At 40.3% G+C, this 14,041-nt stretch overlaps 1 protein-coding gene across 7 annotated transcripts in view; it reads right to left on the reverse strand.

The window, feature by feature from the left end:
* Positions 1-14,041, reverse strand: part of DOCK10 (dedicator of cytokinesis 10) — a 266,256-nt gene that overhangs the window by 119,284 nt on the left and 132,931 nt on the right. For all 7 annotated transcript variants that reach the window (XM_042950329.1, XM_042950326.1, XM_042950328.1 and 4 more), the window contains exon 4: positions 1,805-1,887. In XM_042950329.1, the coding sequence (XP_042806263.1) occupies positions 1,805-1,887 (83 nt within the window). The remainder of the gene's footprint in view (positions 1-1,804; positions 1,888-14,041) is intronic.

Genomic DNA, 14,041 nt, shown 5'->3' on the forward strand with positions numbered 1-14,041 from the left:
CTCTAGGCTAAAATTTCCACAGGCTTCTGTTGCAGTGGGAATGAATCCAAGCTCTCTCTTCCAGGGCCCGCCAGGTCCCTTGCCTCGTTCCATGGTTTCACTTCACTATAACCTTTCCACCTCTGTTCCAGCCTCCCCATTCTGCTCAAGAGACCATGCTGGTTCCAAGGTCAGGGCCCCTGCCCTTGCTGTTTCCTCTGGGAATCCTTTCCCAAGACCACAGTGCTGGGAGCTACTGTCCCTTCAGGTCTGAGCTCAGACGCTACCTTCTCTGAACTATTCTGTAGCTCCTTCAAATTCTGCATTTGTGGGTAGAGAGCAGCCCAAGTATCCAAGCCTGGAACAGCTGCTGCTGGGGGCATGGGAGATTTGTGCAAATAGTGCCCAAATCTAAACCACGTGTCCACATAAGGGTGCCTGGGCTGCTCAGTCAGTTGAGTGTCTGACTTTGGCTCAGGTCATGATCTTGTGGGTCATGAGTTGGAGCCCCATGTCAGGCTCTGTGCCTGGAGCCTGCTTCAGATTCTGTGTCTCCCTCTCTCTCTGCCCTTACCTCACTCACACACTGTCTCTCTCTCTCTCTCAAAAATAAACATAAAAAAAAATAAATAAACCACACGCCCACTAAAAAGTTAGACGCAACAAGTACCTTCTCGATGCCTTCACTTGAGGGAAGTGTTAATAACTTCGCTTTTGATTGTTGTGTTTTTCTGGATTATTTGCATTGTTTTAGTTAGATGAACCAATGTGTTAAGAGATTCCAATTCATTGCAGTTCTTCGAATTCGAGCAACTCCAATCCCTTCCATGAATATTATATTTCTTTTCTTTCTTTTTTAAAGGAATGCTGTATTTCAAAATTTGCCATTCACTTACTTTACTTATTCAATAAGTCATTATTACACACTTACCAGAGGCCAGGCATTCTCCTCCCTTGTAGGGGATTCTGCAAGGAAAAGTCCCTGCCCTTTGGGGATTTTTGCTTTAGTGGGGGACACAGACACTGAATAAATGACTACTTTAGTTCAGGTAGTAGGTCAGGCAAGCTTGTCTGTGAAGGTGACATTTGAACAGGTACAGAACAAAGACACCTTCTCCCAAAGACTTTACTTAGTCCAGAAGAAAAAAAAGCTGTTAATTTTTCCCTTTTTGCTGTTCTTAGACATGTAACATTTCTGCAGAGGTTGTCTACTTTCATGACTCTTGGTATCCCAGCATGGAAATACATGAAGCCAGTGGCAAATCTGAATGCTAAATACAGAATATCCTCAGAAACATGTTTTGGTCCACACTGTTCTTTTCCAGTCCTGTTGTATCTGCTCTATTGAAATAACAGCTCACAAAAGAGTGATAGAGTAACACTTCAAGAATTTGTTCAGGGACACCTGGGTGGTTCAGTTTGTTGAGCATCCGACTTCGGCTCAGGTCATGATATCGCAGTTTGTGAGTTCAAGCCCCACATCGGGCTTGCTGCTGTCATGGCAGAGCCCGCTTCAGATTCTCTGTCCCTCTCTCTCTGCCCTTCTCCAACGTGTACTCTCCCCAAAATAAATATATATTGAAAAAAAAAAGACTTTGTTAGAAAATTAAATAAGAATACATTTGTAACTTACAATCAACTCTGTTCATATACAACAAAATGTACATTGTTGACCAAAATGCTGTATCATGACTCCTATTTTTAAATTTTGTAAAATAGACCTTGACACTAGTTAACGTGCACGTATTCATGAACAACTGTAGAACTTAAACTGAGAACATATTTTATACATGGAAAAACCCATTTATATATGACAGGTTCTTACCGGGGTAACTGTCGGAAGTCTCCAGAATATTGTTCATATTTGTAGTTTACCACATACCATTGGGAGCTATAAAATTTACAAGCCTAAAAGAAAAAAACGACAATTAAAAATTATCATTAAAAAAAAATTAGCTGTCCTGGCAAAAAGCACAGTGAATACACTTCATGTCATCTCTGGGGTAGTGTTAACAGGGAGCTATATTAGCGATTTTAAGGTAGGGAAGGGGCTGGGTGATGATAATCATATCATATTTTCTAGTGAAATGGAAATCTAACCTTTCCCAGACTCTTGGAGGAGGAACCATTTAACATATTTATTCTATTTTATGCCATCAAGGAAAGTCTAATTTAATCAGCCCATGAATCATACCATATTCATTACTAACTTCAAGTACAGTCACGTTTTAGTTTTCCTTAGCAACCTTCCATTATTTAACAGCTCTTACTGGTAGAAGATATCATTATTTCTATGTAATCTTTTCATTGTAACTTTAGACCACTTCTTCTTGTCCTTGCATCAGTAACTTATCTCTTCCCCTCTATGTCAGCTGGACTGTCAATCTGAAATCAGTTTTTCAGTTTTACCTCAATGCTTTCTAAGGGTTAGCCTTCTCCATGATTACTCACTGAGTTTTATAGATAGACAGGAATAAAACATGACAAGCGACTTTTTGAAAAACAAAGTTAATAGTATAAAATAACTATCTTACAGTAGTACATAATGGCTGATTTTGCAATGCTGATTGATGGCAAATATTTCCCAAGCACCAACCATGGACCTGGCAGTGGTAGACCACAGAGTGGTAATGGGGATTTCACTAGGTGGCTTTTAAGATTTCTTTCTTTCTTTCTTTCTTTCTTTCTTTCTTTCTTTCTTTCTTTCGTATTTATTTTTAAGAGAGAGAAAGAGAGAGAGAGAGAGAATAAGCAGGGGACAGGCAGAGAACGAGGGGGACAGAGGGTCTGAAGGGGTTCCGTGGTGCTAACAGCAGAGAGCCTGATGCAGGGCTTGAACTCAGGAACCGCAAGATCATGACCTGAGCCGAAGTCGGTCGCTTAACTGACTGAGCCACCCAGGCACCCCTCAGATTCCTTTTGATCCTAAAATTACAGGAACCTGGGGATAAAGCATCTGGCATGAGGATTATAAGATCTCGTCCTCTACGGTGAAGAAAACGAGGATCAATGAACTTCCCACAAGGTGAGAAATAACGACCTGTGGCTGTCTGGAACCGGGAAGGGGACAGGCAAGGAAAGCAGTGGGAGAAGGGTCACTTGGGGTGTGGAAGCGCCAGAAGCAAAGGAAACGCTGCCACTGTCTTTGCAGAAGAGAAAGTGAACAGAACGTGGGAGGGAATGGCCCAAGGGCACTCCAGAAAGGTTGGTGAGGAGCTCTGGGTGTGGGCACCTGGCTCAAGATGCAGGGGGCCCCTGCGTGGCTCAGTCGGTTAAGCGTCTGATGTTGGCTCACGGTTCATGGGTTTAAGACCCATGTTGGGCTCTGTGCTAACAGCTCAGAGCCTGGAGCCTGCTTCGGATTCTCTGTCTTCCCCTGTCTCTGCCTCTCCCCACCTCTCAAAAATAAAAAATTGACATTAAAATTAAAAAAAAAAAAAGTGCAGGGAAAGGCAGGGAGAAGGGAGAGTGGTTGGGTACCCTCGGCTGCTCTGGATTTCTCTAACCTTGAACTTTCTTGGCACCATGACTCTATTCGTTCAGGACAGCACCCACACACAAGCTGGGGACTGAGGCTGAAAAGCACGTGAGCCTGGGACCAAGATGGGAGGAGGAGGATGTTGGCAGAGAATAGTGGAGAAAACCAGCAACTAGAGAAAACCAGCTGGAGAAAACCAGTAATGGAGAAAACCAGCAACCAAATGAACATGGATAAAGGCAAAGGGAATTCAGGAGAGCAGGGTGGGCTGTGGATGGAGAAGAGGAACGGGGACCACACTGAATATTTAACTAAACGGCAATGAAAATGAATATTTTCCTAAAATGAAATTCCCGAGCCAATTCTGCAAATGCCATGTTTCTGGAAATAAGAAGAGAACCAAGCCCTACTGTGCTCCTTGGATGAAAATTTCCATCTTCACTTTTTTTAAAAAAAATATTTATTTATTTATATTTGAGAGAGAGAGAGAGAGAGAGAGAGAGAGAGAGACAGAGAGTCCCAAGCAGGCTCCACACTGTCACCACAGAGCCTGATGCAGGGCTGGATCTTATGAACTGCAAGATCATGACCTGAACCGAAATCAAGAGTCAGACGCTTAACTAACTGAGCACCCAGGTGCCCCCCAAAATGAGTATTTTAATAAAAATAAGTCTTTTATGAAAAATGAGAAGTTAAAAAAACCATGAATGTGTTCAGAGTATTTCTCTCCCTAGTCTGACCCAGTTTGGATTATTTTCTTCGGACAGAATACTCAAAGTATTTTAAAGATTCTCGGCAAAAAAATCGCCAAACCAAGACATATTTGTTACAAGAAAAAGGCAAATAGAGGGAACAGCACCGAACCAGGAGCTACAGTGTTTTATTCTTGTTCTGGAACGAACCCATTATTACTGATTTCCCACATGATTTTTGGTCAAACCATTTCACTGATTAGGATCTCAGATTTAGTTAGTGAATAACCAGGATATGAGACTGGATTAGAAGTTTCTGTCCCATAATATCTATGTCTACTCCCCCTACTCTGGAAGTTTAAATGGCACAAAGATGCACTGATTGACTCACTACCCTTTCTTGCTAGGGATAGTATCTTTGTTTAGACATGATAAGCACGTATACTTCATGCATATTTCACATGATACTCAAAATATGCCAAAGGCTTTTACCGAATCTGAGGTATGTATATCCTGAATTTCACAGAATGAGTGTAATGCCTTCTCATATTAGTATAGTCTAGCAAAGAACTACCTCTTTTTTGCTTTGGAGTGGCAAGTGCCTGTCAGATACCGCACTGCAAGGTGCTTTACATAGGATTTTAACAAGCACTCGATGAGATTTTATTGTTCCGTTTTTATAAATCACAATGGCAAGGAGAGGCTCAGATCTTTGCCATGATAGAAGTACAACTTCAAACTGGATTTGTCTAACTCTAAAAGTCCCTTCAGCTAATTTATGAGTTGTGTGATGATTGCAGACTTTTTTTTTTTTTCTTTTAAGCACATCTGGACCATCATTCCAAATGTCTGTATGGTGTCTGGGAGTCAGACAGACCTGGTTTTGAATTTTGGTGTTAGCTGTGGGATTTCAATGAAGTAACTTAATTAACTCTAAATGTCTCTATCTGTCTAAATACTACTAACTTCAGAAGGATCTAATAAGGTACTTCCTATAAAACACCTAACAAAGGGTGAGTACTTAATAAACACTTGCTTTAAAAAGAATCGGTTTTGGGGGCACCTGGGTGGCTCAACTGGTTGAGCATCCAACTTCGGATCAGGTCATGAGCCCGCATTAGGCTCGTTGCTGTCAGCCCCGAGCCCCTCCGGATCTTCTGTCCCCTTTCTCTCTGTCCCTTTCCTGCTCAGGGGCGGTGGGGGGGGAGGGGACGGGAGGAATACACACAAACACTCTCTCTCTCTCTCTCAAAAATTAATAAACATTAAAAAAGTAAGTTTTCCCAACATGTTTTATTCAATGTATAATTTACATTCACAATAGTTGATAACAACAACTAGTTTTTCTTGATTTATGAAAGCACAGTGTTTTGGAGAGATTTTTAGCTCTATCAGAGAGGTTTGCTTTAATCCAATTCCTTCTGAATTTATTTACTATGTTTCACATATCTGGTGGAGGTGGGTAGCTGAGGATTGGGGTGGAGTAGTTGACCCTTAAAAATCCAGCTAGATCTGTGATTTCTTGGACTCTAAGAAAGCTAGTGCATTTTACAAACACATAAATGTTTCTCCTACAGAGTAATGGCATTTGGGAAATGTTACGCATAGAAAATTATTCTCTATTCTTTGTTCCAGCCCACAGAGTCCCTCTCATTAAGAACTATTTTAATTATGACTACAACTCCTCTTTGTCTGAACACCAAGCTGAAATGACCTGTTGCAAACTCAAAGTCACAGGTCCCATCCGTGCTTGTCACAGTAAGGCACTGGTTCCATTTTCTCCTTACTAACTACCTAGCCCACAACTCTGCTTTCAAAATACTGACTCCTATCCTCTTTACAGTGGAAGTTGCCACCAGCTACTTCAAAGGTGAAGACCGTGAAATCCAGCAAAAATCTGCCGAGTTGGCTAATTTTTCCAAACAGCAATGCCCCAATTCACATTTTATTAATTTACTATCTCTGCTCGTTCAGCTTTTGTGTTTGCTATCTCTGCTGTTGTTTAGACACAAAAAAAGCTGAGCAAGGTCAACACGCTCCAAGGCTCTTAGACCATTAGGACAGTGCTTCCTAAATGGCATCGTGTCCGTTAGTTACTAGGGATTGTTAATTAAAATGCAGATTCCTGGGTCCCACATGAGATCCGCTAACTCAGAAGCTCTGTCGGGGCCCTCAAATCCGCCATTCTACTGGAGTGACAGTGTGGTCCTTGTATTGTCTGCCTATGGACTGGAGGCATTGGGTGGGTCCTGACTTCACACAGTGGGCTCTGAAAATCGGCATTACTCTCTAGCTGAAAGGGCATATATCAACTGCAGCATGTAAACCCCATTTACAGTGGGCGTTCAATATTTATGTGAACGAATGTATTTCCTATATCCTTTTTCTTTTGGAAATAACTAAACATGACCCTATGAAAGTTCTAGGAATCTAAATACTTTAGAAAAGGTTAAGCAACTGTACAAGGCACCCTAAAATAATATAAAGAAAATATTTCATCTTTTTCCTTTCCCCCTTTCTCTTTAGAGAATCATCAGAATCAATTCAAATTATGTTATTTACCTCAAAGAGCAATTTGGCTTTGGCAATGTAATCTGTCCTTCTCTTAAAAGGGCTGATTATTAGATTCTGGCTACAGAGTAATAAGCAGGTAATAAATGGCTTTTCAGATGAAAATTCTTTTTTTTTTTTTTTTGTGGGCATAGAGGTTTATTTAATTCCAGGACTAGTTTCTTGCCAAAAAGACGTATGCAACCACAAAAGGTGTTCATTGTGGCCCTTAGTCACCACTGGGGTGAATTCTGTGTTTGTAACACGATGGTGGTAATTTCACATTCATGCCAGACTTTATTAAGTTGAGAAGTAATTATGCCTATCGGATGAATGTTGAAAATGCAGCATCATGAAATTAAGTGAATTTAGACAAATTATGTATTGAAAAGATGGCTGGATAACTTATCATCCACACCGAGACACTACAATGTGAAAGAAGATGTTAGTAGCCAGGCTGGCAGGTAGAACATGAGGCGATCCCTGCAGGACACAGGTTCACTCACCGTGTTGACATTTTAGAGCAAAAGGGAAAAGCCACTGAAAATGTTTTTTTTTGTTTAATTGGATTACATTTATGTATTCCTTTCCAATGAAATAATTATTTTTTGTAGTATCAAAATAAGGTGAACGCAGTGAGTTTTTACAACGTGTTACTATACTCTTGCTAAAGGAAACAAATGTTTGGACGAAATAAGTGACGTAAATACAGATATTACTCAGTTTCAGAAATCACGGTACCATCTAATTTAATGGAGTTTGGGTCTGAGCTTTTAAACTATTGCTTCATATGAGACAGGGTCACCATGTCTATAAATGTGCATGTACCATGTAAAACAGAATGCCCTAGGAAATGCCAACCATAAATGAGAATCATTTTTCAACTATTTTATTACGTTGAATGATAGAGCAGCCTCAAGTAATCCAAACTGAAAGTGAATCAAAATATTTGGCTTATTTATTTATTTATTTTTTTAAGCTGTGCTGTATTAAGGTAGTTGAGCAAACTGTAAAATTAGACTTTCGTAAATCACACCTGTGCCTGACCCAGGACCATACATTCGAATTTCCCAGCTGGATCTCAGAAGTAATTTGTCAAGACATGAAAAATGGATGGTACTGAAAACCTTGGTTATATTATGATTGAATCATTCTTTCCATGTAAGGCATAAAATCTGGGTTGTAATTCAATGCCATTGAAATTTTTAGGTTCAAACTTCAAATGGGCTCTTTCTAAACGTTTTTTATATGCCAGGGTTTTGGGCTCGTCCTTTTGTGTTTTCATCCACTTACCACCAGACATTATAGGATGATTTTTATTATGCAGAAGAGGAAGCCAATTTAGAACGGGAACAGTTTTGCATATTTGGAAGCAAGACTATTATTCTAGGGATTTTGGTGGCTAGACAATAAATTTCTTCAAGGTCGTTAATGTGAAACTCAAAACTATTTTGTTTATTCGGTGTTTTCTATTAGATTTTATCCTAATGGCACTAAAAACTAAATGCATTTGAATTTACCTTGTTTTTTTTTATCTAAAAAATTTTTTAATGTTTTTATTTATATTTGAGACAGAAAGAGACAGAGCATGAGCAGGGGCGAGGCAGAGAGAGGGGGAGACACAGAATCTGAAGCAGGCTCCAGGCTCTGAGCTGTCAGCACAGAGCCCGATTCTGTCGAACTCACCGAGTGTGACATCATGACCTGAGCTGAAGTCCGACGCTCAACCGACTGAGCCACCCAGGCGCCCCATTACCTTTTTTTTTTTTTTATGTTTATTTACTTATTTTGAGAGAGACAGACAATGTGAGTGAGGGAAGGCAGAGAGCTAGGAGACAGAGAATCCCAAGCAGGCTCTGCCCTGCCAGTGCAGAGCCTAAGGCAGGGCTCCAACCTAGGAAGCGTGAGATCATGACCTGAACCGAAACCAAGAATTGGATGCCTGACCGACTGAGCCATCCAGACACCGCCCCCCCCCCCCCATTGGTTTTTGTATGTTTATTATCTTTAGTGTTATACATTTAGTGTAAAAATAAAATGGGTGAGGGGCGCCTGGGTGGCTCAGTCGGTTGAGCGTCCGACTTCGGCTCAGGTCATGATCTCACGGTCTGTGAGTTCAAGCCCCGCGTCGGGCTCTGTGCCGACAGCTCGGAGCCTGGAGCCTGCTTCGGATTCTGTGTCTCCCTCTCTCTCCACCCCTCTGCTGGCACTGTGCCTCTCTTTCTCTCTCAAAAATAAATAAACATTAAAAAATTAAAAAATAAAATAAAATAAAATGGGTGATCCATTCTTGTTCTGGCCATGATAGAAACAAAATTACTACACATAAGTAAGATTAGTTACAATAGAGGACAATAACAGATTTTGATGTGATTTTTCCATTAGTTGAAGTCGCAAAATAAATATAGCTTAACTTACAAGCTTACTTTTAAAAAGTACACACAACATTGGAGTCCCTTAGCCTCCAACAAAGCCTTATTAGTGAACTAAGAGCCTTAGTCTTCAAAACGGAAACAAAATTTTTTCTAATCACACTTATTTTATTCAGAAAGGATAATGGCTTTTTTCTAATCTAGAGAGATTCATTTATTTATTTTTATTTAAAAATTTTTTTCTAGGTTTTACTTATTTAAGTACTCTCTACACTCAGTGTGGGGCTCAAACTCACGATCCCGAGGTCGAATCACATGCTCTTTCGACTGAACCAGCCAGGCACCCTGGAGAGATTTTTTTTAGTTTTTTTCCCCAATAGCTTTCAGTAATTTAAATTGTGCATGTGGCTCTGATGTTATATCATAGGAGTTGGTTCTAAAGTGAGGGAAATCTTGCTTACTGTTGTGCTCTGGTATAAAGTTAATGCATGCATGAGAATCATTCATCTGCTGCCCAACGATTCAGAATCAGAAAATAGCATTCATTTTTACTTAATTTATACATGCAAAAAAAAAAAAAAACCCACCAAAGCCCCAAATCATTTATTAAAAACACTTATTCTTACTTCTGGGTAAGTTTGAGGGCACATTATTCCACATATCAGAGTCACACAATTTGTGCAAAGTACAAAGGCGTTTTGACTAAAAGAATGGTTTCTTTATCCGTGCACATAATATGTAGTTCAAAATTAAACACGAAGCACATGAAGTTATTTTAACCACAAAAGAGAAGTGGAATTCCCCATTTTCGGGAGACAGGATACATTTCATTCTAGTTAGATATGTTTCTTTTAGGTAATAAAAATGGGCAGCATGAAATACATTTTAAGTCATAGCCAAGCCTCCTCTCCCCATAATTTTCTTTGCTATGTCCGGGATCCAAATTGTCTAACATGTTCTTTACTTCGCAACATGATGCGGCTTTTACCTTGAAGATTTATAATTTTCTCTTGAATTAGCTGAATGCTATCTTTCTGGACCCAAATGGTGGAGAAGAAGAGGAAGAGGAAGAAACTTCTCTTTCAATATTACGCTCATTTGGTCATATTGTTTCTTATGTTTACAAAAGTGTCCTTAACAAATTCAGCAATATTTTAGTATACAATGTAACAGCCCGCTGAACTATTTTTCACTTCAGCAGCATGGAGTACTTTGAAGGGTTGCCATCCTTTAATTGGGTTTACTCTCAAAATGCCTTGTAGTAAAGAGACAACAATGTACTAACACCTTGTCTGATAAGATAACACACGTTTTCAGGGTTTAACCTGCTGTAATCAGGTTGTCCTCAGTCTCTGAAACTATCCTGTTAACGAACTACCAATGAGTCTGAATACCCAAACCCAGCAGACTCTTCCTTATGTGATACCGTTTTGGCATTTCATGCCATGGATTTGTACTTGCTAAGGACTCTTCTTTAATTCTGAGAAATCAGTTTCTTCTTGTTTTCTGCATCTCTCTTTCCACTCCATTTCCACTGCCGAAGCAGGACCCGCTTTACCAGCCCCTTAAGCAGGAATGTAGCCCAAGGACTCACGTCCCAGCTCCAGCCAGGTCCCTGTGGCATTTCTGGGTAACCTCTTCCAGGCTTAAAGCCTCACCTTTCAAATTCAGAGCAGCTGCCCATCCCTTCCTCCTGTGTGGACACCTACCTACCTCACTCCTTCTTGGGCATCTCTCGTCTCGATATACATGTTGGTCAGTGGCATCCTCTTCCTTGTTTCATCCATCCCTGCTTGAGCAATCTTTGCTTGCTTCTGGCCGTCTTATTTAAATTACGGGTAAAACTATCTAGCTATGAGCCCAAGCCAGATATGTGGGAGTAGTCCCCAACATATTCCTCTCCCTTGCTCTCTTTTAAGTCACCAACTTCCTCCAATGTCACATCTTTCATAGCCCTTTACTGTCACCATAATCATGCTGCCGTATGTTCGTGTAGGTCTTTAACCCAGCTGGCCTATTAAAATAGTCTTCTATGTGTCCAACTTCCCTTTAGTCTTATTCATCCCCCTCAAGCAAATCAATCCAGTCTCTTGTCTGCCTTTAGCTATTTTTTTTTTTTTTCCTAACAGGTGAACCTGACTTTGTTTTTCTATTTTACAGTAGTACTCCTGAGTTACTTATTAGATTGTGTTGCAAAATTCTGACCAGTGGTCTCTTAAATTTTGGCCTGGTGGTGAGCTCTTTTTTTTTTTTTTTTTTTTAATTGTTTTAGTTTTTTTTTTTTTTTCATTTATTTGTTTATTTTGAGAAAGAGAGACAGAAAGTGTGTGTGTGTGCGTGTGTGTGAGCTGGTGAGGGGCAGAGAGGAAGAAAGAGAACCTCGAGCAGGCTGCAGAGTGTCAGCGCAGAGCCTGATGCAGGGCTCGATCCCATGAATGGTGAGATCATGACCGGAGCTGAAATCAAGATCAGACACTTAACGCTAACGGAGTGAGCCACCCAGATGCCCCTGGTGTTCCTTGAAGGCAAGGACTGTGTTACATCCATTTGGTATCACAACTTAGTAAGTGATAAATGTTGTTGAATAATAAATCCAGTCCAATGTTTCAGGCAGCGGGACAAGACCCTTCTCTGAATACATTTTGTATGTGATCCAGAGTAACAGCATAAATCAGTGGGAGAAGAATTTTCTATGTGAAGAATTTAGCCCTTTGTAAACAGAGGGTAATTAGCTCCACCCAAATGAAGTGAGAAGCAGTTTCCGCGGACATCTAAAGCAGTAGCTTTAAGCCAGTTTACATTTACTTCTTGGACCAGAGAGAAAAATAATCCAGTAATTAGGTAAGGGGTTGAGACAAGAAATTTAAGGGCTGGAAAATGGTGTTTCTCTGAACTTTATGAGCAGTATTATTTACGACAAACTTTGGAATTAACCTTGTGTATACTTGTAATTTGCTACATGGAAACCACATTTGGGGTTGTGGCCCAGCATTGCAAGAGGTTTACACTCAGAACAGAGGTAGACATTTTGGATTCTAATGGTAAAAGCTTTATCCATGAAAAGAAAGACACAATTTATTTGATACTTTGGGAGCTTTAATATTCTTTCTCTTCATCACTGTCTGCTTTAATGAAATGCATGTCAAGGTTCACCTAATACATTCTGTTTTACTTGAGCTGTATTGTGCCCCTAGTTTCTGATGATCTCCTTCTATCAGATTTATATCAGCATTTCTCAAAGATATGTTTCCAGATACATGGGGGAAAACGGACAGAATTTCTCCATGGTCAAATAAATATGGGAAATATTATATGCCCTATTCCCTTCTGAGACAGTCTCCGTGGGTATTAGCAAGTTAACGACTGAGGGTGTGTGTATGTGTGTGTGTTTGTGTCCCGTGGACATCCTGTAGACCCGGCTGTCTGCAGAACATTCTCTGCCCATGTGAAACTGGCGTCTGCTCTGATCTCAACCATTTGTTCTGCTGATTTTTAGGGTAGATTTCCTATGAAAGCCTAGAGATTTCTACAACATTTATTGTCTGTGTTAAGTCTGATTTGTATTTCCTATTCAGTCCTGGGTCCTATTTCATTGTTTTTTTTTTTTTTTACCTAGAGAACTCCACAATTTCTAGTCTAGAACCGCTGCTTAAGATCTAAACTTTTCCTTGCCCTAATAACCTAATATTGTCTGGATGAGAACAGTACACAATCAGCGTGTGTGTATGTGTGTGTGTATTCATATATAACGGTAGATGTAGATGTAGATATTTGCTTCTATTCTTTTAATGTTTCCATAACTCTCAAATCCCTGAGTGTTTTATGTCTTGACCAAAGCGATGCTTGGATTCTCCAATTCATGCCTTCTTATTTCATCATTATTCTACTCCTACAGCAGATTGATTTCCAGAGATTGCAGAGGGCTTTGTTGGCAGAGTAACTTGCTATACCTCAGTACTTTGTCGGTATCTCTCTTGGCCATTCAACTCAAGCGGTCCCTAGACCCTTACCCTCTGTTGGGCCACTGTACCATTCTCGATTCTTTTTGTTTTCATCTTTTTGTTGAGAGACCAAACCGAGAGCTTAGCTTTAATTAGTGTTCTAAGCATCTGGCTTTATATTATTCTTTTGTGTATATCAAAATAAAAACTTTGCTATGGAAGCTTTGCTTAAGAAGTCTGCATCCTGTTTATAGATCCCTTTACTGGTTCCCCTAACCCCCAGTGGGAGGAAGGGGGGGGGGTGGTGCTTTTTTTTTCTATCACGGAAGTGTTTGATTTTTTAAATAGTTATACATGTTGATTTTAAGCCACTTATGAGAATCAGATAAGGGCAGTGCTCCCCAGTTGTGATTTTCCAAGTGTCTTCATATCATTGCTGTGTTTATTTTTAGAAACACAGCATTGGAGTAATGAATATGCTGGTTTAGAGGTAAAGAAACTGAGGTAGAAAAGTTAAATGTTTATCACAATGAAGGGCATGTTCCCTTGTGAACGGTGGAAATGTCCACATCAGGTCAGGCTATTACTTTCATGGTTTAAAGGAATTTCCCAAGCAGTCAGAGGGAGCCAAGTGGGTCAGGGCACGGAGCCTGAGGGTCAGAGAGACCAGAGGCTTAATTATGGCTCTATGTGAAGTGGAGCAGCTTAGTTACTCACTCGGAACCTGTTTTCTAGGCTGTAAATCGAGGTAGGGCTCAAAAGTATACACAGATGTGCATTTTGCTCAACTGTGGCTTGATGTTTAATTTCTCATAACTTTGTGAAGTTCTCTGCTGCATGGGGAAATAAGCCTGCACTCTTGCGTGGGGAACAGTTAGCCTTACGTTGACGAGATAGGGGAGAGGATTAACAGCCGATAAACCAGAAGAGGGACAGACTGTTCATTTTACCGAAACTCCTATGAAACCAGATGAAGTCATTCAAGATTAAAAAAAAGAGGGGCGCCTGGGTGGCGCAGTCGGTTAAGCG

This window comes from Panthera leo, chromosome C1 (assembly GCF_018350215.1).
Source record: "Panthera leo isolate Ple1 chromosome C1, P.leo_Ple1_pat1.1, whole genome shotgun sequence".
Lineage (NCBI taxonomy): Eukaryota > Metazoa > Chordata > Mammalia > Carnivora > Felidae > Panthera > Panthera leo.